The sequence below is a fragment of the Halichoeres trimaculatus genome, unplaced genomic scaffold (genome assembly GCF_033239565.1).
Source record: "Halichoeres trimaculatus isolate MK-OKI-2021-1 unplaced genomic scaffold, fHalTri1.1 fHalTri1_scaffold_21, whole genome shotgun sequence".
Taxonomy (NCBI): domain Eukaryota; kingdom Metazoa; phylum Chordata; class Actinopteri; order Labriformes; family Labridae; genus Halichoeres; species Halichoeres trimaculatus.
Genome location: NW_027437199.1, coordinates 3,808,043 through 3,833,520, shown reverse-complemented (window position 1 = coordinate 3,833,520; position 25,478 = coordinate 3,808,043). Strand labels below are relative to the sequence as shown.

The 25,478-nt window shown below is 37.6% G+C and overlaps 2 protein-coding genes across 2 annotated transcripts; both read left to right on the top strand.

The window, feature by feature from the left end:
- The first annotated feature begins 4,657 nt into the window (after positions 1–4,657).
- Positions 4,658–8,221, top strand: tymp (thymidine phosphorylase). Its single transcript, XM_074698621.1, has 9 exons — positions 4,658–4,775; positions 4,853–5,055; positions 5,869–5,967; positions 6,082–6,211; positions 6,296–6,414; positions 7,083–7,245; positions 7,419–7,646; positions 7,807–7,947; positions 8,024–8,221. The coding sequence occupies exons 1-9, from the start codon at positions 4,658–4,660 to the stop codon at positions 8,176–8,178; spliced, it is 1,356 nt and encodes a 451-aa protein (XP_074554722.1). The 3' UTR covers positions 8,179–8,221.
- A 1,685-nt stretch (positions 8,222–9,906) lies between these two features.
- rab21 (RAB21, member RAS oncogene family) lies at positions 9,907–24,568 on the top strand. Its single transcript, XM_074697679.1, has 7 exons — positions 9,907–10,358; positions 18,005–18,064; positions 18,193–18,300; positions 18,421–18,484; positions 23,663–23,717; positions 23,802–23,890; positions 24,035–24,568. Exons 1-7 carry the CDS (start codon positions 10,221–10,223, stop codon positions 24,172–24,174), a joined length of 654 nt encoding a protein of 217 aa, XP_074553780.1. The 5' UTR covers positions 9,907–10,220; the 3' UTR covers positions 24,175–24,568.
- Positions 24,569–25,478: the final 910 nt, after the last annotated feature.

The window sequence follows — 25,478 nt, the reverse complement described above, 5'->3', positions numbered from 1 at the left end:
CCTTCACCATGATACCGCCTCAGCTTCCTGCTGATTGGCTGAGAATCCTGTCTTTCTAACCTGCGTGTGAAACCTTCCTGCTCCTCATATTCACCTGATTATAATGGTTTTATGGTTACCCTCCCTCTTTTCCTCCCTTCTTTTCCTCCTTTCTAGCTTCCTCTTTTTACAGGATGTTTGTAGTTTCTTCTGGAGTGAGTGGCGTGTGTGTACTTGTAGTTTTATTTTCTTCCCTTTTCTAAAAACTGAAGAGCACACGATGACAACGGATGAGCTCTGAAGCGCAACAAACAGATTGTAATCTTTATAATAAACTGTCATTTATTACAAAGTACTCCCTCTGCCTTCATGTGTGTCTTTTTTTACATCTCGAGTCATCGGGTTTATGACCTCCGACCTTGTTTGGACAAAGAATCCTGAAGCTGAGTTAATGACTGATGAGTTTACCTCAGCCTGGAGATACAATGAAATAAAAGGGAATGACCACACACGGGTTTTGTGTCCACAAACCTGCTGGGGACATAAAACCAGCCGTGACATTAACCTTGAACTTTCCTCGGGTGCATCGTTAACAGAAACAACTTATAACAAAACCAAAACTATGATGTGATATCATGAGGACATGCACTCAAGATAGAAAGTAGCAAAGAAGCCCAGAATGTGGTTTGGAATTGTCTTACTGAGGCGTGTAAGGTCATTTCCTGTCTGGATGGACACGTATGTTGCTCTAAAGCCTGTATAACCTGTAGACCATGTACCTCCACTCTTGACAAATCTGACTCTCTACAAAGTGTCCACATTCTTCCCTGCCTATTAACTGCGTTTGGGAACTAAATGACCAATTGAAAGACTTTTTATTACATCGTCTTGAAAAAAGCGCCCCCTGCTGTGATTTCCTTGAACTGAGACAGACAGGCTGATATATCCGTACGGGTCTCACAACCACAAAATATCTGAGTATTTCTTTTGAATATTCAATTTCTATACAGTCTCAGGATCATCCCACTTCTCTTCAGAGGGAAGGATGGGAGGTCCATGATTTCCTAAAAGAGTGCAGAGTCAGACAGTTTCGCCTGAGTCCATTTTAAAAGTTACAGAAAAGTCACTGAGGTTGCTTTCCTTGTTGCATTGGAGTCAGTTTGATCAAAGATAAGATAAGATAAGATAGTACTTTATTGTCCAATTACCAGCTCATCCATCAACACAGCATCACATTACACTTTAAACGAAGCATATCATAAAAAACATAAACGAGAGCTTGTACTTTTTTTTTGTTTTGGGGCCCCAAAACGTCTCCCTAATGGCAAAAGCTGATGCCCCTCATCAGGATTATAAGACGTGAGAGGTTTTGTCAGTGATACAAGTTCATGCAGTGATCTCCACTACAGAGTTATGTCTGATTGCAGTCATCTGGTGTTTTTTCTTTAGGGCTTTCACTCGTCACCCCACTGTTAATCTCACTTCCCTGGCTTCCAATAGTAGCTCCAATCAAACTCAAAGCTCTTCTTCTGGCTTACAAAACATTGACAAGAACGGCCCCTGCCTACCTGGGGTGCCTCATCCAGGTCTACACTCCTTCTGGTCCACTACGCTCTGCTTGTGAAAGACGCCTGGTGCTCCCAGCCCAGCACGGCTCCAAATCTCTAGCCAGACTCTTCTCTTCTGTTGTTCCCAAATGGTGAATGAATTACCAAACTCTATACGATCCACAGAGTCCCTTTCTACTTTAAGAGATGTCTGAAAACTCATCTGTTCAGGGAACACTTAGACCCTTAATCTGACACCGTTGTCTCTGAATCTCTAAGTGATATTTTGTTCGATTTATTATAAAATCTACAGTTCTACAGTTTCATTTAGCAGATGCTTTTGTCCAAAGTGACGTACAACACAAGCAAGAATTTAGACAGAAGGAAAACCTTAGTTAGTGCAACAACAGTGCTACAAATTTTTCGGCTGCACCTGCTGCCATTTTTTTTTCTGGGAGTGTGGAATAATCAAGCGAACAAACCACAATTAATTGCTGCAACAGTATACTTCAACCTTCAACAACATTCAGTTGTAGTGCTGGAAAATCAATAGACCCTCTGACTCAATCTACCCCTGAGGACAAAGAGGAGAAGAAAGTAGAAAGGGACTCTGTGGATCGTACAGAGTTTGGTAATTTATTCCACTATTTGGGCACAACAGAGGAGAAGAGTCCGGCTAGAGATTTGGAGCCGTCAGTGGGGTGAGGTGTGCTGTTTGGGCTGGTTAAAGACCAGACATGCTGCTGCATTCTGGGTAATCCGCAGAGGTTTAAATGTACACGCGGGGAGGCCTGCTAGGAGGGAATTGCAGCAGTCGATAAACGTGTTGAATTTGTTGAACGTTTTGCTCACGCAGTCTCTGAAGGAGTGGTGAACCTCTGAGAGCCTTTCTGGTTCGCCATCCTTTTTTTTTTACAGCCAGTCCTGTACTAACCTGTTGTAAATCAACCTCATCAGCCTGGAGATGTTCTTCCAGGTTTTTCAACTTTACATAACTTAGTCTTATCCTTTATTCTTTCTGTTTTACCAACCGTTTACAAAAGTTTCTCAACTTTCTCTACTTCTTTTTTCATGATGTCGAAACAGATGCTGCCTTTTACAGTTTGAGCAGAGATGACTTAACACTCTTGTATGAGATTGGCAAATTTATGAGCTAAGTTTGTCAAAAAAAGTTTTAGTTTTGATGAATTTTTTGGGGAAATTGTGTTTTACAAAAATGAATGCAGAAGAATCGTCCTCTGTCGTGTCACCGATCTTACCTACAGGACAGAAAAACCTGCTTTATGCGACCAGAATTTTGCCTTTCTATCATCTATGCTTAATAAATGAGTCTGCTCCTCTACATCCCGCTCAGAAACAACTATAATTTGATACACACACGCCGAGACACACTCAGGTGTGTTTCGATCATTTTGGCAGAAGAGCAGAGACAAAACAAAAAACAAAACGATAAAAACCTGCACGCAAAAATCAAGAAATTACAGAATAACTCAACCTGAGAGTTAAACAAAAACTTTTGTTTGGATCTGTGGACACATTTCAACCAAATCTGAATCCTGATTGGTTGTTACAAACACCTCCTTCTACCTGCGCTCTCCTCACTGGCCGGTTGACTGTTGACCTGCTTTATGATGAGCTGCAGGTCGATGGTACTTTGACTGGAGACCACAGAGCAGGTAGGATCCTCTTACTGTCCATGTGTGTGTGTTTGTGTGTTTGCGTGTGTGACAGTGGGCTTCAGGGAACAAAATCAGCTTAAAGAGTCTCCAAAATATCATTTTTGTTGTGTGAAATTTCATATAATTTGCATCATTTTGAGATAATTCCTACAGCTGAGAGTCAGGATTGGAAGTATTGACACATTTGAGATATTTTCAGATTCTACTTTTTATTCCTCTTGTTTTTTTTTCTGCATATTTTGGCGTCACACAGTCTAACGGTTAAAAAACACATTTTGAGTTTGAGTCTGACTGTGAAAAAACTGCAAAGGGTGGAGTGAGACACAAACAAAGTGAATTCTTTTGTTTTCCACAAAAACATGTTGCAGCTCTTTGATTCCTGTTCAACAACATTTTGCGTTTTACTGGAATGAGCTTTGCTGAAAGGCTTTTAAGTTTGGCCTTTGAGCTTTAATTGTTTGTTGAGAGTAGCCAGCTGATCGAATAAAAATGTAAAGCTGTAAAAACAGCTCTTTAAGGGCTTCTTTTGTGGTTTTATGGTCCAAGGCAAAGTTTTATGGAATAAATTAACATAAAAACAACAACAAAATAAATTCCATCTGATTCCTCTCTCTTTTTGAAATTTTTGCTTTTCTCATCAAGATTTGTTTAAACTATTGTTGAAAAATGAAGCAAGCATATGTAATTTTAAAAAATGCTCAGATTAATTTTACTTTCATTTTTATATTTTTGATAATTTTTGAACATTTTTGCTCTGATTGGTCAGGAAGCTGAATAAAGACAGGAAATAGAGGAGAGTGAGGAAAGACATGCAGTAAATGGTTGGTAACCACTGTGACGAGGATTATTGCCTCTGTACATGGGGCGCACATGTAAATTTAAGAACTTAAAGTTCCCATATTCTGCTCCTTTTCTGCAGTTTAATCTGGATCATTGATGTCTTCATGAAATGGTAGTAACATGTTTTGGTCCAAAAAGCCAATAAATCAAGCACAGCAGCATTGTTTCCAGGCTCTCATAGCCCCTCTGTTCAGAACGCTCTGATTTAGTGGGCGTGGCCTTCATATGTAAATGAGCCACCGCTGATACCGCCCCGCTCTTCCACGTCACTGAGAGCGGCGCCACGAGCTCCGAGTGCACAATGTTTAGAAAACAGAGAAGCTCGTTTACCGTAACATTACAGGCTAAAACAACAGGCTAACCGCAGCTAAAGTTAGCATCCTGAAGCTAACACAGAGACAGGGGGACACTGAGGAAAAGCTCTTACATCTACTCCACAGCACACAGCATTTAAAATACTCACATTTCCAGGGTCCCAGGTTTGTTGGAGGATGGTTGGTAATGCACCTGGATTCAGGAACACATCATTGAGGTAAATTTTGATCATACGTTTGCTTTTGCAGTTTTTCCATCACGACTTCATCTCTGTTTTCCTTGGTCTCCAAAGCCGACATGTCGTCCATCCCTGATCTGATCAAGAAGAAGCGAGATGGAGAAACGCTGAGCGATGAAGAAATCAAAACCTTCATCCAGGCGGTGGCTAAAGAAACCATGCAGGACTGTCAGATCGGTCAGAATAATATTTAGAGACAGCTTCCAGATTCACTGGCTCCTGCACACGTCTCATCACCTGTGTGTTCCCCCCAGGCGCCATGCTAATGGCGATATGGCTGAAAGGAATGGTTGACGCAGAGACCTCAACGCTGACTCGAGAGATGATGTCATCAGGGGATGTGATGTCATGGCCAAAGGAGTGGGCGGGGCATGTAGTCGACAAACACTCAACAGGAGGCGTTGGAGATAAAGTCAGTCTGGTGTTAGCTCCTGCGCTAGCTGCCTGTGGGCTAAAGGTACACATTTACACACACATGTAAACACTCATACACTCATTTTAATCAATTGAGCTGATTAAAAAGCCTCAAGTTTCACCACTTTAATGTTGAGTTAAAAATATTTTTATGGTGGCCATTTTTCTCTGACGCCCAGTATAGGAAGCTAAATGCTAGCATAAAGTCAGACGGCCATGTTCAGGGTGTAAATTGGGTTAAGTGGTAAGTTGCCAGTGAAGAGACCAAGCATTTTACTGACGCACAATACATTTTAGCAAATTTTATCTGCTTACGCTAACACTACCTACCTTGGTTGATGAAGCATATCCATATTTACAAAACATAACACATCAAGTCAGGTGTTAATTTTGGCTAGCTAAAAAGAAGCATCAACAAGATGAGATTACTGAAAATAATCAACCCTTCAGAGTGCTTTAAGTGAAAGCTTAATGCTAATGGAAATATTTTCAGGTAGCTGTAGCATGGAAATGTTAGCTACAGGTAGCCTTGCACCAAATCTGTCCCTGTTTGATGATGTAATCAACACTTAAAGGGGGAGTAATTCAACAAATAAACATCATAAAGCATCAAAGATGACTTAAAAAGAGAATATGAGATCATAAAGTCAAGAGGGAAATGTTTACTGAGTGAATAAAGCGACTGAGAAGTAGGACTGTTTTTGTTTTCTGCCCCCTGCTGGCCTGTGTGAATACTGCAGGTTGTAGTTGCTTCTACACATGCTCTATATTTTAATCCATTACATCAACTCCTCTTCTTATATATGTTAAATCTGTGGTTATGATGTCATAACTCCTGATGTTTGTTTCTGCTCAGGTGCCAATGATAAGTGGGCGGGGCTTAGCTTTTACAGGAGGAACTCTGGACAAACTGGAATCACTTCCAGGGTACAACGTTAACCAATCAGCAGAACAGGTTATAAACAATCTTTGGTTAAAATTTCTCTTTTATTTCAACTTGTTGAAACATTTTTAGGTTGTTACCCATAACTGCTATATGTTGTTCAATAATAGACATTTTAATTTTTAGATTCTGGAGATCCTGGAGTCAGTGGGCTGTTGCATTGTGGGTCAGACAAAGAAGCTGGTTCCAGCAGATCGAGTCCTGTACGCTATGCGTGATGCCACCAGTACAGTGGACAGTTTACCTTTAATTACAGGTATGAACCCATCTTGGATTATATCACAGTGCAGTCATAACATTACCGTGAACTGATTTATTATCTTTTTTGTTTATGTTGAAGGTTCAATCATCTCTAAGAAAGGCGCAGAGTCTCTGAATGCTCTGGTGCTGGATGTGAAGTTTGGACGAGCTGCTCTGTACAAAGACCTGGAGAGTGCTAAAAAGCTAGCACAGTCACTAGTAAGAATTAAAACACACACATCATACCCATGCTAGGCTAACTTAAAGCTACTGTGGGAACTTTTCAGCAGGAATTGAACAGACAGCCCAGCCTCTTTATGGATTACAAGCTTACATGTTTTGGTATTTCAATCACCAGTAAAGATTTCCTGCTTTGTCCACAGGGAGGCGCCAAAGTTAACAAAAAAAAAAAAAAAAAAAAAAACTCAGAGGAGCTTTAATATATTCAATGTGAGTAGTTGGACAACAAGGAGGCATGAGAGTGCTAGTGCCTCAATTATGTAAAAGAATGAGCAGATTTTTAGAAAATAAATAAAAAGAAATATATAAATAAATAATAAATTAATTAATAAATATTTATTTATATATTGTTGATATATATATAAAAAAAATGAAATATTTTTAATCACATGTGCAGTCATAAATTTTACTTTTGAATTTTGAAGGGTCACTTTGTATCTTTGTGACATCTTGTCAAATGTTATATTTCCAATCATATTGCTATTTTTTAATTATAATACTAACACTTATTTAAAACGTGGAAAGTGAAAAAAATGTTACTTATATGCATTTTTTTTTATTATAAAGTTGTTAAATAATCTTAAAATTTTATTAATTCTAATCCTCTCAGACCATTTGCTTATTGTCGGGCTGTTGTGTTATTTCAGGTGAATGCAGGTAACAGCCTAGGTATGCGTACGGGGGCGGCCCTTAGCTCTATGGACGGCGTGATTGGTCGATGTGTCGGAAACAGTCTGGAGGTGATCGAGTCTGTGGAGACACTGAAGGGAAAAGGACCTAAAGACCTGATGGAGCTCGTCACCACTCTTGGTAACATCAGCTGACGCCAAACCATAGTTTTTCCTTTTAATTTACTTAAAGATCAAGTTTATTTATTTATTTTTTTACTTAACTTAAATTAAGTGCTTTTAGATCATTTATTTAAATGGAAAATGGAGAGACAAAAAAATATTTGATTCTTGAGATTTATTGCTGTTTTATAGGTGGTGTGCTGCTGAAGATGACTGGCTCGGCGTCCGACCTATCAGAGGGCAAAAAGAAGATTTCTGACGCTGTGATTGGTGGAGCTGCTCTGAAAAAGTTCCAGAACATGATAGAAAAACAGGGCGTGGCCAAAGAGACAGCTCACAGTCTTTGCTCTGCCAAGACGGATTACTTCAGCATCATGAGAAAATCCAAACACCAGGTGGAACTGAAGACTCCTGCTGAGGGTAAAACCATTAAGATGTGCCCTTTTTTCTTTTCTGCTGATTTATTTCTCTTTCTTAACTTTTGACTTCAGCTGTTATTTGTTAAGTCACTTCCTCTTTAGACACTTAAATTTGACTTATCTAATCAGTAAACTAATCTTATCATCGTTTTCTCCTGCAGGTATCATCGAGGACATCGACGGTCTGGTTCTTGCAGAAATTACTCATAATTTAGGGGCGGGTCGATCAAAGGCAGGAGAAGCTATCAATCACAGCGTGGGGGCGGAGCTCCTGGTGTCTCTGGGTCAGCGGGTTGGGAAAGGTGAGATGTTGAATCTTTGATGGTAGAGATGATCAAATTAGGGCTCGTCTCTGATGCCTAGTTTTGTGTTTTTCAGGTGAGTCCTGGCTGCGGCTGCACTATGACGACCGAGCTCCAACTTCAAACCAGATGAACCGACTGAAGGACGCTGTGACCGTGGGGAAGCAGACAGACACGCCAAAACAACACCCTAGTTTTGTGAAAGAGCTGCTACTACCAGATGCTTTGTGATTGTTGTGTTACGGTAGAAAGTTCTGTTGTAAATCAATAACTAAACGACTGCAAACACAGCGAAAAGCTTAGAGACAAAGACTCAAAATTGTACAAATGATAATGTCAGATTCATTAATGTTTTGCAAACAAGATGAATTATAATGTTTTAAAACAGTGATGTGTCTTTTTTGTGTTTCTGTTGGGCGCAAGGAGAAAAAAGTGTCTGCAGCTTCTGAGCAAAGAGCAAACTTTTTTCTGCTTTTTCAGCCAGTAATGAGTCTGTGTGACCAGCAGGGGGCAGCAGAGGGCTCACAATAAGTGAGTTGATGAGATTTGTTTTTTCTCTTGAATGTAAATCAATCATGAGGGCACATAACATCAGTACAAGACAATAAAATGAGCTCCACTTCTACCTGCTGCAGTATTAAAAGTCTTAAATACACTGATTTACCAAAATTTATATTCCAGTGGGGGAGAGATTCTGATTTTTAAGGGCTATTCTGCAAAATTGAACTGTTTACTTCAAGAACTTGATTTTTTTTGTTGTTGTTGTTGTATTTTGTGTTTTGTTTTAGCCTTAAGAAGCTTTTCAGGGCTAAAAACTGACATTTTAAATGCATATCTGCAAAACAAACAAACAAACAAACAAACAAACAAACAAACAAACAAAAGAAAAACTAAAAACAAGTCAATTGTTGAGAAAGGCCCATCATATTTTTTCATGTTTTCTTGAAAATAATAATAATAATAATAAAATAATAATAATAATAATAAAAATAATAATAATAATAATAATAATAATAATAATAAAGTTAACCAGAAAATTCACCTCATTAGGTCAATAAAATTTAGCATGTATTCCTGAGATAAGATACATTTTTGGATGATCTGATTTTTTTTTTTTTTTTAAATGTGATTTTCTTCAAGTAGCCAAAATAGCAGCAAAAAAAGCAGCTGTCATGATGTCTTCTGACTAATGATAGCAAGTTAACTTAATGATTTGATTTTTGGGATCGTAGGAAGTTATCTCTTTATCTCAGAAACTGTTATCCCAGAACACAAGCTTTCCTTTTTTTAATGAGAAAACAAAAAATAAGCTTATTATATAGTATTATAATGAAATTTACTCTATCTCAAGTAAAATGAAAAAGTAAGATGTGAATAATCATGACCTTTTAGAGCTTCCATAGACGTAGCAAGTTAAGCTGACACATTTTGGATAACAAGACTAACAATCCAAGTAGTGTTTTGTTTGATCAAATTTTCAAAAGACATCATCACATCAAAGTTTCCTTGGGCCTTCCAATTACATTTTTTCCTACACTGCTGTGGATATTTTACAAAATTTGCATCACATGAGCAGTTATAATGATTTTCCGAGGCTGTAGCTGTCTGTAGTTTGACGTGCCAACAACAGAAACCCCCAGCAGCACCGAGCGTTGTGACAGGCAGCCGACTCTGTCATCATGTGACGCTGCAGAGATCACAGAACTATGCAGAGCTCTCACTCTGGTACGAGTTCTCACGCCAAATTGCAGGCGGATTACTGGAACTAGTTCCGCTCTAAAATTGATCAACAGAGGAGTGAGGCGTAGTTTTGGCTCTCAATATATGTAGAAAAAAATAATGAAATAACTTTTTTAGTTAATACGAGATTAATAAGAGAAAATGAGTAATACGTTTGAAATTTTTAGCTTTCGCTGATTGCATACAACCTATAGATGCATCTTCGCTATTATAGACGATCTTTGGGAAGCTAGCCGGCTAACCACTAGCTCAAAGCGACGCCATTAGTTGGGTGAAAAGCAGACATTCATATCAGGTTAAAAGGTGAATTAGCTCATCGTTTATACCCATTTTCCCCACATCCGTAGATAGATATTAGAGAAAGTGGGAGTCGCTTATGCTGTCGAGGTGTTTTTGTCCTCATTTGCTGTGTTTTGTTGAAGTCGGAAGCTGATGTGAGCTGCGCAGGACTTCAGAGGTTAGCATTAGCAGCGCTAGCTTTATAACGCTTGTTTTGATAAAGCCGAGGACTTCTTTTATACCCAGCACCTGCTATGGCTGCCGGAGGGACGGGCAGCAAAACCTACTCGTTCAAGGTGGTGTTGTTGGGGGAAGGCTGTGTGGGGAAGACATCGCTGGTGCTTCGATACTGCGAGAACAAATTCAACGACAAACACATCACAACTCTACAGGTAAGACACCCAGGGAGCTGCTGCTAACTCGGACTAGCCTCCAAACTAGCAGGCTGGCTAAGCTGCCTGTGAAGGTGTGTCAGTCGGAAAACCTGTTTTTTTCTGTTTCAGTAGAAGTGAAAGCAGAAGGCGGCAGGGTTGTTCTACTGGGGTGGCCGAGGTGGCATGGGGACCCCTTGACGTCTGATTGGCTATCCAAAGTGCCATCCTTAGCTCCTGAGCTTTGATTGGCCAATTATCTTTTTAGAGGCGGGACTTCTGTTAAAAATAAAAATAGTGGTAATAACCACATAAGAATAAACCATTTTTAAACTAATGTTGCCACATACTTGCAATCTGAAAAGTAGCATAAAATGTCTGGTTGTTCTATGGTTGGTTATCAGAATTGATTCTATACAATGGAGTCAAATTTTATTAAAGTCTGACACAATCACAATTTTTACAGAACAACAGGTGTTTTGGAGTTTATAGTGACCATGCTAACTGGACCTTTAGCTGAATATGTAACTGAATGACGTTTTTGAGCCGAGGTTATGACACAGTATGATGCTTAAGACTCAATATAGAGAGACACCTGGCTAGTTCGGGGCAGTTTTTGCAAAACAGCGAGCGCCCTCCCACTAAAGTCCGGTACATTTGTGCGTATTTAAACACAGCAATTGTACTGGGATGCAGGACAAAACAAGTGGGTCAAGATTGTCAAAATATAGTGGTCTGCAACAGTTGGCTAATTTTTGTTTCCCCTGTATCGGAACAAAAAAAATGAGCCACAGTGTGAATACACCCCAAATCATCAGGGTATATCATCAAGCTAGTAATAATTAGGGGTGTAACGGTACACAAAAAACAAAGTTCGGTACGTACCTTGGTTTTAGGGTCACGGTTCGATACATTTTCGTTTTTTTGATTTTGTTTATAATGAAAGAACAAAGCATACACGGATTATGTGGCTACAGAAGCTCTTTGATATTCATCTTCTGATTGGCTCACTGTGAGACATCACGTCCACATGATATGCACAGCCCACTTTCTTCTCGAATATTAAAACACCTTCTCTGCTCAGCCAATCATAGACGAGTAGTCGTGAATATTAAAGAGCCATGTGCAGCGGCTAGCATAAACTTACTGTACTCGTTCGGATACAGCACTGTACCGAACCGAACGGCCTTATGGAGCGGTTCGGCACGGATACATGTACCGTTACACCCTTAGTAATTATGCTACTTATCAACCTTAAAAATACAAAATCATTATTATCATTATTAAGATATTTGATGCAGTTGTCTGTCTGGATGTAGAAAATCAGTCCACATTTGGTGCCAGGCAGGTGTTAACCTCAGATCCTGTTGTGGCTCGGATGTGACTTTGTCGGGTCATCAAACAAAACCACCTCTGGTTTTGAGTCTGGATGTTGGTGCAAAAACTGTTGGGTAAAATCCAGCAAATTCAAAGTTTTAAAGATGATTTATAACATCTTCAACTGGATCCTGAGGCTGATAAGTCTTCAGATGTGAGGAGCTAAAGCAGAGATAGAAATGGTTAATGTATGATATACTCTACATTTATTTACCAGATAACCTCTGAAGGCCTGTGTAGGTGTTTGTCAGGGTGGGGTTGTTTTTGTGGCTGTCACTGTGTTTGTGTGTTCACATGTTGCTGTGCTTATTGCGAAATAGAAACGGTGTCTGAAATAGCAGCTGAGATTTTCTGAGGTGACAGAGGTGAAATCCAAACACACCTGCAGAGAAACACATTCCTAATATCAGGGAGTGTAACAGCTTTGACTGAGAGGAGCCGTCACATCTGACGCCGTTAATAATCAATGTTTCCTTCATCAATAATTAAACACGTTCCCCGGCCTAATTTCTGAACGTAAACTATCACTACAGCAGAAATCTGATTTGTTGACAGAGTGAACGCTGCTCTCTATGTGGCCTCAGTTTCTCATCACATTATTTCCTCTAAAACACATGACGTTTGCTTTATTTATTCGTTAAACCACTAAACTAAATGAAAGATCACTCAAAAGTTAAGTTTTGGTTTCACTTCCTCTTTTTTTATCACCCACTTGTGCTCATTTTTGATAGCCTCCTCTCTGTTTCACTGAAGCTATATTTATCTAACATGTAAAACTTATTTTATGCTTGTTTTGATGGATTCATGTCAGATGTGAGAGTAGAAACTTGACACTCTTTCGTCCTGAGGTGGTGTCTCTGTTTTGGAAGAGGTTGACTCAGACGATCAGGTTGTTTTTGCGTTGGACGATGAGCTGTAAGAGGAAATAGATATGGAAAACATTCAAAATGCAAACCTTATTTACATAATCAGCAGTGATAACAAGCGTCATGGTCTGTTTGTTTGAATATCTTCTTCAAGTCTCAGAAGCAGCTGCTCTGTGGGTCTGTTTCTGTTTTTGGTTGTTACACTGCTGCGATCAGGTTTCAGATTCGTCCCTCTGACTCTGGACTCCAGGAGGGAGAATCGGGGTGAAAATCCAGGAAGTATGATGCAGCGTTTCCATGTGAGCGTCCAGTGATGGAGCGTCAGTAATGACTTACAGCCGCTCCCTTTGAATCGATCCCTACGCTGGGTCCACGGAGCACCAGTGGTTGTTTTTGTTAAAGATGGTGTTACGTTCAGACACTTCAGACTCTGTGACGTCCCTGTGGATTCTTTTGAAGGAGCCTGGAGCCAAAATTCCCCCAGAATTCTTTGTGTTGTGTTTACTTTTAAGATCAAGTGGCTGCAGATGGAAAATACTGGATGAAAACAACTCAAGTTCTGTCATTTGTTGTCACACAGCTGATTCTCGTCTTTCCTGCTGCAGTCAAGAGTGTTAAACTAGAGTGATTCATGAAAATGCTTTCTAGTGAAAGTATTTTAAAACACTCATGTCATTATGTGTGCTGACAAAGGCCCTTTCACAGTGGCTCTAAAATGTGCTATGCTGCTACAATATCTACTACCTGGATGTAAACAAGCACAACAACAGCTGGCGTCTTGTAGTGGAGCTTGGTTGAAAATTTGGATTTGAATTTATGTCTGTCTGAACTGACACAACCTCTGGACTAGCATCATGTAGACATTAAAATACAAGTAGGACTGAGAGCTAGTGGTGCTAGCACTGCTAACTTTAGCTTCACTCAGTGAACCAGTGTGTCAAAGAAATGATTTTAAGGCAGTTGTCTAAATGTTTTCTTAATAGAATAGAATAGAACTTTATTGTCATTGTAACAACTACAATAAAATTGAAGTCACAAGAAAACAAAAGTAAGAAAGTGTATAGAAAGTGCAAAAAGCTCCATAAGAAAATAGATGCTGACAGCTTGTCCATCATTGTCCAGTCAGCCAGCAGGTGAATTTCTTCCAATGTGGCGTTGGTGTCTGGTGTTAGCTCTGTTAGCCATTTCTGTGAATAGCATGATGCTACTCTGCCTTCTGGTATTCCCTCTGTTGCTGGGTTAGCACAGCTAGCTCGTCCATCTTATTGGAGATAGATCTTACGTTCCCAATAACGATAGATTGAAGGACAGGTCCGTGTCGTCACTTCTTAGCTCACACCTGAGAACCAGCGTGGAGAAACATCCGGCCTTGCACCAGTTAGCATTGACAAGCTACAGGCTGCTAACAGCTGATTTCACATGTAAACAATGCAGCCATGGTTACATGTAGGATCTGCAGACAAACACAGGAGAAAAAATTAGTAAAAATATCACTGAAGCCACAAAAAGTTTGGTGTCCATGTCCAACAGATGAGCCGTACAAAGTAATGATCCACTCCAAATACAAAGATTACGAAAAAGAGACGAAAAAAATTACAAGAAACGGTCAAAGAAGAGAGACCTGCTGCAACAGGCAGCCATAGCCAACAGGGCGGGGCCAGCAACCTGTTGTTGCCTAATGTTAACTAACATTGATAACCTAACCTAATGTTACGACAATGCTTGTTTTAGCATTGTTTCAGCAAGTTGTCCCAATCTTCAATATCCAATAATCAATCTGCGATTGGCATTTTAGCCAATCACCTCGGCTGATTTTTAGCGTTTGTTATTTTTTTTTTTACAAATCATTAATCACCAAAAATGAGCAGCTCTTACCTCTTGCGCAGAAGTTATCCTCGGCAAATTTAAGTATCAGATCAGGACTCAGAATCGGCATTAATTGTCGTATATTAAGAAACTGGATCAATCAGGATTGGGAGCCAAATGCTGATCAGGACATCCCTAAATATTAGTCTGAAGCATAATATTGCTGTTTCTTTTATTTTTAGATTAATAAATGTGCTCAATTCATCAGCGTGGAGTGCAGTTTTCTTTCCAGGGATACCTTGGCTCTTGTAGCATCCCCCTAGTGGCCACTTGAAGAATTTCAGCTTTTTTACCCTTCAGTGCTGTCTTCTTCTACATCTTTTTGCCTTATTAAAAACCAAAACCAGAATCTTATGACGCTCTTTGAAGTGTTTTCCAAGCGGATAAAATCATGACTGCTGTTTTATTGTCAGTCTGCTCATTGGTCCCATTAAGAAATGACACAGTTTTTGACTCACTTAGCGTATGATGTGTGTTAGCATTAGTCTCTGGGAAAATGAAAGAACGAGCTGAATGAACTAATTGTTTCCACTATCCTTTCATCTTCATTTTCCAGAATAATTCATTAAAATAGTTTCATCTTGGCAGAATGTGTCAGTGTCGTGTAGAGACAGTCGACAGTTAAATTTTACGGAGCGTAAAACTGAGAAACTTTGAAGCTTTGTGGTGAAACCAATCAATGGGTTGTAAAGATTTAAATCTTTGTAATTTAATAAATAAAGAAACTAAATATCTGTTTTAGACTTTATCTGAATAATGACACAGAAAGTTAAATTTATAGAAATAAAGCCATTCCAGCCAGATATGTCTAAACGAAGCACACAGAGTTTCTTCTTCTTTCAAAAAATGCAGAATTTAACCTCTAAAATGTGGAGGAATCAATTCAACAGCTGCACAAATGGAAAAGGACTTCTGTTGACGTGTGTGCTGAAGTTCCCACAATGCAGTGGGTCATGGTTTATAGTTGTGTAACACTTCACCTGTGTGATGACGCATTTGGATGATGATTCATGAGCAGACTGCACAGTGAAACACTGAGTGTGTTTGTTTTATTGAGATACTCGACCTGGATTTAACCATGACAGACTGATAAATCCATTAACCTGACGGATATTTATCCCCTTTGGCGATTTCTGAATGATTTAATGGACGTTTAGACATTTCCGTCACTTGTTACACTGTAATAATTAATCTCTCTCAGGTATGCAGGAAGAAACGTCATACTTTGATAACCAGCCAATGGCTCCAATCCAATCCAACGTTATTTGTTAAGTATAAAAAAACTGACACAGTTGACCTAAGTGCTGTACAGAAAAATTAAATAATTAAAATGAAATGAAATGAAATGAAATTAAATGAAATTAAAATAAATTAGATTAAATTAAATTAAATTAAATTAAATTAAATTAAATTAAATTAAATACATGGCCAACAAGAGACAAAAGAAACATTTTATGGGGGAAAAAGAAAATCTAATTATTTAAAACATTTAACATAATTAGAAAACCATTAAAAGCACCAAAAGAGCAATCAAATAATAAAATAAAATAAAATAAAATAAAATAAAATAAAATAAAATAATAAAATAAAATAAAATAAAATAAATAGAATTGGGGATTACTGTGTGTTAAGAGCCAGAGAAAAAAGGTGGGTTAACAGTAATGAGATAGTACGCTGATCTGGTGCACTTGGAAAAATGTGAATATATTGGGGGGGAAAAAAAGAGAAATAATGTAGAATTAGCAAATTCATTCAAAAATAAGATGTTTTCTTGTGATAGTTTCAAATTTTTTTAGAATTTTATTTTCTATATCATTTGAGTGACGACTATAATCAAAGTAAATTAAAATAGTGTACAATACTTGATTGTTTAGCTTTCAAGTAATAAGTCCAGGATATCTAGAAACTTAATTTACCTACAGAACTAATGTGAATTTTTTTTTTTTTTTTTTTCACAATATTCAAATACTTTTAGATTCACTGAAACAATGGTTCCTGAAGTGGGCGTTGTGTAATGTCTTATAAAAACAAAAACTTTTCCAAATACACATTTATTCGTTAGAGAAAATAGGAGTTTAATTCAAAGATATTCGATTTTATCAAAAATTGTTTTGTAGCCTGAAGTAGTGATGGGTACCTTTCACATCTGAAATGATACAGTACCCGGTGCCCGGTACCTGGTAATCAATATCGGTACTCAACAGTACCAACTTTTGGTACCTTTTTGTGTTTATGTGGTAAAAATATTAATTAATTATATATATAAAAAAATATTGTATATATATATATATATATATATATATATATATATATATATATATATATATATATATATATATATATATATATATATATATATTTATTTATTTTTCTTTTAATTTTACGTATTTATTCTTTAATATATAGTTGGTACTTATAAAAGTACCTAATTCTGTACCCATCCTGGGTCAGAAGACTTAACCAACATAGATAGTCTAGTTTTGTAGTGAGCAGCCAAATTTAGTATGTCAGACCTTTACATTTGAGGTCGCTCCTTTTTGCCAGTTTTGAGATTGGCCTTTTAGTGTAAGAACCCAAAAATAAACTAATAATAAAAAAAGGGTTTCGCTAAGTTTTTTTTTTTTTTTTTGAGGACATATGTTGTGTTGAGAAATGTGCAGTTTCTATGCAGGTGTGTAGCCCTTGCTTGTTTCATATGTTTTCTACAAGAATGTTTGTTGTACATTTACTAATAAGTTATTAAAAGCTTTAAAAACTAAGAGAAGATTGTTTTCTCAACATTGTTTTGTGCTGAAATTTGACCTGATTTAAACTTTTCCGGCTGATTCTTCTCTAGATGAGCTAAAAATGTAACTCTGGGGACTCCCCGTTGAGGTTTATCCTAATGTTTATATTACATGATAATAAAATCAAGCTTTATTTGTGGAGCAAAGTTTTCAATTCAAGATTATTGCACTAATGTGATTTCCTCTGACTCCAGTGAGACAAAGATGATTTAAACTAACAATGTAAAGATATTTAAAAAACCTTCAAATTGGTGTAAAACAAAAAAAATAAAGATGCAGAATAGAAATAAAAAAGACAGACTCTAAAGAATGTGATTCTGCTGGAGAGAAAAAGATAAACTAAATAATCCCTAAAGCAACAACAGAGAAATAACAGCGTAAATCTGCTCAGTTTGACCTTATTTAAGGGTCAGAGCACATGTTCAACAACACAGCCGGTCAGCTGATGGAGCTCACACACATTCATGCTCTCCTTCCTCCACATGAACTGAGTTTTTAACTTTCCCACTGAAGAGTCAGAGAAATCAGGAGGAGAAACCCTCGACCTCTCACCCAGAGGGACTTTGACCCTCTGGGAATTTATCAGTGCTGTGTCAGGAGCAGCGCTGGTTGGAAACTCTCACAGGTTTAAATTAAAGTAACGAGTGTTTGATGTTAGAGTTTGAGAAGAAACTGAAACTGTTGCTTTACACTTTTTCAGTTTTACGGATCATGTTGCAATCACTGTGTCCGTCAAAGATGATTTTCATTGTGTCCTCTTCTTCCTCTGCAGGCGTCCTTCCTCACAAAGAAGCTCAACATCACAGGAAAGAGAGTAAACCTGGCCATATGGGTAAGACCTGTCTCTGCTCTCAAACCTGCAGGAAACTCTGAAAACAGATTATGAGCTTTAAAAAACACCTCTGTGTGTGTGTGTGTGTGTGTGTGTGTGTGTGTGTGTGTGTGTGTGTGTTTTTTCAGGACACAGCAGGTCAGGAGCGTTTTCACGCGTTAGGTCCAATCTACTACAGAGACTCCAACGGAGCGATTCTAGTCTACGACATCACAGACGAAGACTCCTTTCAGAAGGTGAAACATCACTCTGTGAACAAAACACGATACTTACACATCACTTCTTTGTTCCTGTGCCATAATTCAGTTTTTATAAAGTCAGTTTTTACATTTAAAGGTGTTTCCTCGTGTTTACAGGTGAAGAACTGGGTGAAAGAGTTGAGGAAAATGTTGGGGAACGAGATTTGTTTATGTATAGTAGGTGAGTAAAACAAACTCTCTGATGCAAAATTATCCTTTCACGGCTTATATGAAAAGTTGGGACATGATGCGTAACAGTTAATGTCATTGTTGATGTCGTATTGAATTTGATGTCAGATATGTTTCAAAAAGTTGCACCAGGGACGACAAAACACAGAAAAAAAAATGTGACATGTAAGTAACATGACTGGGTATAAGAAAAGACTCAGTTTCTCAGGAGCAAAGCTGGGGAGAGGTTGTGAGAAACTGCGTGAGCAAATTGTTCAACAACTCCAAAATTATGATTCTCGGCCAGAGACGGCAAAAAATGTATCGTCCTTCCATAGTTTTCTGCCTACAACCCACAAAATAGTGGTGTGAATTAGGGCTGCAACGATTAGTCGACATAATCAACTCGTCGACTATAAAAAAATTAATCGACATAATTTTTTAATAGTCAACGCGTCGTATTATTGTTTTTATTGTTGTTGTCACATGGTGAAATCAAATACCAGGTGTTAATACTCATTTGTAACTTCAGTTCACAGCATGAGGTGCTGTGTTATTGGATACTTTTATGGGAAAAGATCACTAAGTTCATACGTGAGGAATATTGATGCGGAAATATCTCCACTCCCAGAGAGCGCTGTGCGCTGACGGAGGCTCTGCATCTCTGGTTTGGACAGCCTGACAGCTCCTGGAGTTTGGCGCCTGATAACGTGATTTAGAGTCTCCTTCACTCTCTGTTACAGACAGTTTTTCAGGATCTGAGCCACAAACTAGTGTCAAAACTCCCCTAACTTTTGAAAAGAGAGGACATTTATCTGAAGGAGCTCTCACTCTCGAGCTCACACTGCACCGGTAACACTCAGCGGGGAGGAGGAGGGGCAGAGTGCGCATGAGCGAAGTGGAAGTAGCGCATGTAGAGAAACAAAACTTAACGCGCTGGGAGAGCGTCAGAGTCAGGCGGGATCATACAGAGAAAAGCCTCTATAAACAAATAAACATGAGAAAACAAGCCCAAAGTCACTAATAAGCGGTTTGTCCAACACTGCATACAACAACTTCATTTCCCCGTTACCTGCTCCATTTATTTTGAGATTTATTTATTTATTTATTTATTTTTTGTTTGTTTAGTATTTATATTTTTTTATGTCATCATGAATGAAATAAAGACAAACAAACATGACACAGGGCTGACCAATCAGAGGAGAGAACCTAACTCTGGGTAAATGCAGTGAAAATGCAACACACAGGTTGAATTATAAAGGTCTGCACGTTTTACAGGCCAAATTAGGTTGAAACACAAAATAATTGTGATAAGTCAACTAATCGAAAAAATAACCAATAGATTAGTTGACATTAAATATAACCGTTGGTTGCAGCCCTAGTGTGAATAACCAGCGACCTCCTCCTGTGGAAATACAAGTATAGGCCGATCCAAAAACAGACAAGAATTAGGAAAAAAAACCCCACTGATGATAACTAGGGTCCATTTATCACATTTTTCTGGACTATCACCGATCTGTAAAAAGCCTGACCTGCAATGTTCCAGTCTTATTTTATTGAAAATCATTGAACAATACCTGTGAAACAATCAAGTCTTTATGTTTTAACTTAAACAACCAATAAAGTGTCCTGAGTTTTAGGTCTCAGAGCAAAAAGCAACAATGGCTGGCTGTCAGATCTTCCTGGAGGTTTATAAGATCTGTTTCATATATAAGGACGGGCTGATCACCAAAAATTAAGGACATCGGCACTGATCATTGAAACATGCAGCTGTAGATAGTTCGTTATTTTGGAAAACATTTCATGACCCCTTGTTTGTGTTCTGTGACCCCCAGTGGGCCCCGACCCCCACTTTGGGAACCATTAACTTGTTAGCACCTGACGTCTTTAAAGGTTTCTGAGATTCTGGAGAAATGTCACTAAAAATTGGACTTACCTGTAAAACATTTCTGTGTGGTTGTGATTTTCAAGGTCTAACGGACGTGACTCTGTAGTGGAGGTCACTGCATGGGTGAAAATCACATCCAAAAACACGTCTGTGAACTCAGTTAATTGCTGTAAGAAATCATTTCAGATACAGTGGGAAAACACTCCCAAAAAGTTGACATTATCTTGGAAATCATGGACACCACAGAGAAGAAACAACAGCCGACCTTTAGCATTTCGCATCCTAACATCTCTTTTCAGTCTGCGCTGTGAACCCAAACAAAACAAACTTTAAATTTCAGCCACACGGCAGAAGCAGGAACTTATTTTTGACACCTTCCTTTTTGTTTTCTAGAGTAATCCCTGAGAGCTTTTATTTTTGCAACATGATGCCTCAACTTCCCTTTATTTTGATGATGCAGTATTTGCATTAATGGATGAAGCTGTTTCAGATCAATATTTTAATGTTCCTTCACCAAAACCATGAAAAACAACCAAATAACTGTGAAAATGTAACAATAACTTTTCACTCAGTCTTTTCCAACAGCTCTCTCCACAAACCTCACAAACACGTCTCTGTCTGAGCTTGTTTTCATGTTTTTGTCTCAGCCTCTGCTCTGTTTGCCTCGTTGCTATAGCTCCTTAATATTCCCTTATTCTCTGCATGTGGCTTCGAAAGGGGAAATCTGAAAAGTTTGAAGCAGATTAAGTTGTTTTGATACTTCTCTGCTCATCATGTGTTTCATTGTGAGGGCGTCATTAATTAAGATGCTGCTTTATGATAATGTAATTTAAGTGTTTTTCATAGGGCAGTAAATCACATGGGAGAGGTTTCAAAGAGATTTCTGAACAGTGGAGTTTGAGTGTGTGTCGGACTTTCCCCGAGCTGAACTGACGATTAGAAATGAACGTGTAAAATCACTCAACGGTTCAGGAGAAAAGAGGAACCAGCACTTCTTCTGTTAACGACGGCATCAAGACTCACTGGTGTAAAGTGAGCCACCCCTCTTTAATATATATATATTTTCTAAAAAGCAGATAGACTCTATGCATAAAACAAACAGCAAATTATCTTTGCATTGGTTACTTTCTGTTATTGTGTAACTTTGACGTTTAAAAATCAGATTTTGGTCCCTGCTCAGTGTTTCTGTAATGTTTGACCAGCATTTCCTGTTTCCTTGTACTGTCTCCTGAGCCTGACTGTAAAATGATGTAAAAAAGTTGTTTCTGCTTAAAAAGACAAAAAAAATCTCCCTCCCTTACTAAAGAGCTTAACCTTTTCTGTAACAACTACCTGAGCCTGTCAGGGACAAAAAGGAGAACTTGTATTGGCGTTGTGTTTGTCTTAAGACTTTGTTGCTGTTGATTCAGAGTCATTGCACAAACACTCTTGAGGACTTTGCTCCTATTAGGCAAATGTTACAGCCTCTATCATGCATCACTATCTCTCATATTGTAAATGGGTGTCTGGATTGCAGGACAGGATGTTGCTACTCTTTTCTCTATCAGTGATGGGTGGAGTCCAGTGCCAAAAAACTGCCATTTCCCTACTCTCAAGACCAGCTTTAATCAATGTTATGGCAAAAGAAATAAACCATTCTTAAAAAACATATTAAAGGTTAAAAATCAAGCTGGGAGGAAGTGACAAATGTTTGTCCAAAATATGAAAACACACCTCTTATACCTCAAAATGTTAGCAGTAAATCTTGGAAAACATATCACCCCCAAACTTCCTGAATCACCCACTGATTCCACGTTAGTTAATCTGCTGAATCAGAAAATAACTTTCCTCTGAAAGGCTGAAAACACGTCTGTTGTTGAAGGCGGTGAGCAACTTTGATTTTCATGACATGCTCGTAGAGACTGAAACTGAAAGGTTTCATGGAATTGTGTGTCGATTTCTCGGCCAAACTGTATTTTGTAGTTACTAACAGCTGCCACCAGATGGCGGTGTATTTTCTGAGGGACAAAATCGGCAAAATTTAGAGGATGAAAGTCGGTAAACTAAAAGCACAGAAATAGCAGACACAATTACGAGTTTAAGCATTAAAAAAAATTTAAAAATGAAGGAAACAAAAAAAAATGATGTTGTAATGATATTTCAAAAAAATATATTTTTACGTTTACAAGAAATGTAACTTAAATTCTTTTTGGTTAAATATGTTAAAGAACAAAGATGTAACTATTTCGAATAATTGGGAAAAGAAACTGAAGTTTGAGATTTAGGTGAGAAATTGACTTGAGAGAAAAAAAAACTAATAAAAAAAAACTTTAATTTTCAACTAAATAAATTTTCTTGGGAAAATTTAACATGATAAAAAATTAAAATTAAATTGAAAAAGATCTTAGAATATTCTCTGAAATTCAAGTCATGTTCAGAATGAAATGCATAAAAAAATATTTAAAAAGGAAAATATGGATTTTTTTTGTTGTTTGATTAAATATGAAAGAGGTTTTTTGGTAAAGATTTTGTGCCCAAGTTTGGTGAAACATAAAAAAGCAACTTAAAAAAATAAAAAATTATGACACTTAAAGGTGGATTTAATTAAAAAAAATATTTTTTTATCAAAATGTTCATCTGTAATTGTAATATTAAACTAACTGAAAAAAATATTTTGTGTAAAAGAAAATTTTAAATTTTTTTAGGGGAAAAATAGTTTTTGTGCAAAAACTTACATTTTTTTCAGGATGAGATTTTCTGATTTTTTTTTTAACAATTTTTTTTATTTTTATTTTATCTTATTTCATTTTTTTGCCCAAGTTGGATCTGAAAACTACTTGAATTAATCCCAGACTCATTACACATGGTACCTAAATGCACCATTGTAACTGTGACGGAATGGAAGAGTAGGAGAATTTCCATGCGGGACATGAACTCAACATTGCAAGGTTGTATATTGAAGAATAAATATGTTAAGTTGAAAAAAGTATATTTTATTATTTAAAAAAAAAGATATTTTTTACCACACAAACACAAAAAAGTACAAAAAATTGGTACCGTCGAGTACCGGTACTGATTGCCAGGTACCGGGCATCATTTCAAATGTGAAAGGTAATGTCCTGAGTGTTTTTATTTCTCAGCTTCAGACTTTTAGGCCATGTTTCCCACCCATCTAAAAATGTGTTTTAATTCTTTAAATGGATGAATTTTCTTTTTATTTGGTGGAATCGTCTGTTATCTGCCATTTTTAGCTCAGTTTAACAAACTCGTGTGCCTCCAGGTGTTGAAATTTAACTTTTTTTTCTGTTTTTGTTTCCTCTCCAGGTAATAAAATTGATCTGGACAAAGACAGACACGTTTCAGTGGAAGACGCCGAGAGGTAAGAACACAGCGAACACACACAGACTTTGTTAGCGATTGTTATTTCAGGTCATTTCTCATATTTTTGTCTCTTTCTCTGCAGTTACGCCGAGTCAGTGGGAGCCAAACACTACCACACATCAGCCAAGTTAAATAAAGGCATCGAGGAGCTCTTCCTGGATCTCTGTAAAAGTAAGAAAAGACACAAAAGCTCAGAGTCAGAGGGTTTTTCCAGATTAATCAGGATATCAGGAGTTTTTTGGAAGCGTCAGAGAAATCAAAGTGAAACTGATTCCTGCGTTTTTTTTAATGTCTTTGTTTTTGCTTGTGTTTCAGGGATGATGGAAACGGCTCAGGCAGACGAGAGGTTGAAAGGTAACGGAGCCAGCCAATCAGCATCGAGTAGGCGGGGCGTACAGATCGTCGATGACGAACCACAAGCCACGCCTGCTGGAGGATGCTGTTCCTCTGGCTAACACACACACACGTACCTACACACACACACTCAGACACACGCTCTCTCTGTCATACGTGCTTGCAGACTCACGGTGTCGGTTCTAAAATCTTTGAATTAATCCTTTAAAATGTTTCTGTTCGTTCAGCACCGCCTCTGCTGCTAAGGAGCATGGGAAATCTATTTACAGTGGTTTTATCACCGTTCCCTTCAAAATAAAAGTAACTTGTGATTAAAATGGGTGTGCTCTCAGATCTGAACTTAATGAGAATCATATTTTCAGCACTTTGATTACAGAAACTCTCCGTCTTTAAAAAACTAAAAAACTCTGAGGAGAGAAACTAACGTCAGACTCCAGCCGAGGTTCATGTTCCTCTGCGCTACACACACACACACACACACACACACACACACACTGTACAAACCTCCATCAGTCCTCATATTTATCTCAGAATATAATCATTTCCTGTTTTCAACCCCAGAGGAGCAGCAGGCTGAGGGTTTGTGGTGCAGCGGCTCCCCCTCCTGGAGGGAAGTCACACTGCAAGAGGATTATGTAACAGTGATTTCAGCTCAAACCTCAAACAAAAAGATTAAAAAAGAGAATTTTGGGAGTCTCTGAAAATGTTTCAGCTGCTTTATTCTAGTTTCATTCATTATGAATTATGAGTAGATGAAATCTGTTTAGTCCAACCATAATTTTTCTGTATTATTTACAAATAAATGATGGAAAAACTCCACTCACCACACAGGTCTTCATCTTGAAATAGGAACTCACAAATTAATCGACTAATCATTTAGTCTCAGTAGCTCCAGGTTTTCACTAAATTAACTCTTAACATGATTAAAGTTAAATCATTTTTAGAAAAACTGAAAAAAGCGGCACTTTTTTATTTATGGATGGTTTTTTTTTCTTTCATCTCAGAAGATTTTGTAGTGGTAGTTAATAAATTTCAATTCTCAAACTCAAAAATAAAAATCTGGAAACAGCTGCATAAAATTTTGAAATGTTGTTTGAAAATTCCCCCACAATCATCAAATTTTGTGAAAAAGATTTTCTGTTAAAAGATTTCTTTTGGTTAATTTTTTGTAAAATAAAAAAAAAAACTTTTCAGGAAAAAAAAAATAAAAGAAAAGAAATATTAATTATCCCAAATATTGGCTGAAATGAGTTTAATGTTTAAGTAGAATTTAAGTCAGGAAATTAATTTCATATTAATGTCTTTAACATTTTCATTTGTAAAAAAAAATAATTTCAGAAACAGAAGAGGAAAAACATGTTAATTTTTTTTATTCTGAAATTCTGACTCTGTATTTTTTTCTCGT

What these genes read in the sequence shown, in the direction of transcription:
- tymp (XM_074698621.1), top strand. Translation starts at nt 4,658, where the DNA reads ATGTCGTCCATCCCTGATCTGATCAAGAAGAAGCGAGATGGAGAAACG. An exon ending in TTAACCAATCAGCAGAACAG is followed by an intron (nt 5,968 to 6,081) that starts GTTATAAACAAT and finishes TTTAATTTTTAG; the next exon opens with ATTCTGGAGATCCTGGAGTC. An exon ending in AAAAGCTAGCACAGTCACTA is followed by an intron (nt 6,415 to 7,082) that starts GTAAGAATTAAA and finishes GTGTTATTTCAG; the next exon opens with GTGAATGCAGGTAACAGCCT.
- rab21 (XM_074697679.1), top strand. Translation starts at nt 10,221, where the DNA reads ATGGCTGCCGGAGGGACGGGCAGCAAAACCTACTCGTTCAAGGTGGTG. An exon ending in TCAGTGGAAGACGCCGAGAG is followed by an intron (nt 23,718 to 23,801) that starts GTAAGAACACAG and finishes CTTTCTCTGCAG; the next exon opens with TTACGCCGAGTCAGTGGGAG. An exon ending in CTTCCTGGATCTCTGTAAAA is followed by an intron (nt 23,891 to 24,034) that starts GTAAGAAAAGAC and finishes CTTGTGTTTCAG; the next exon opens with GGATGATGGAAACGGCTCAG.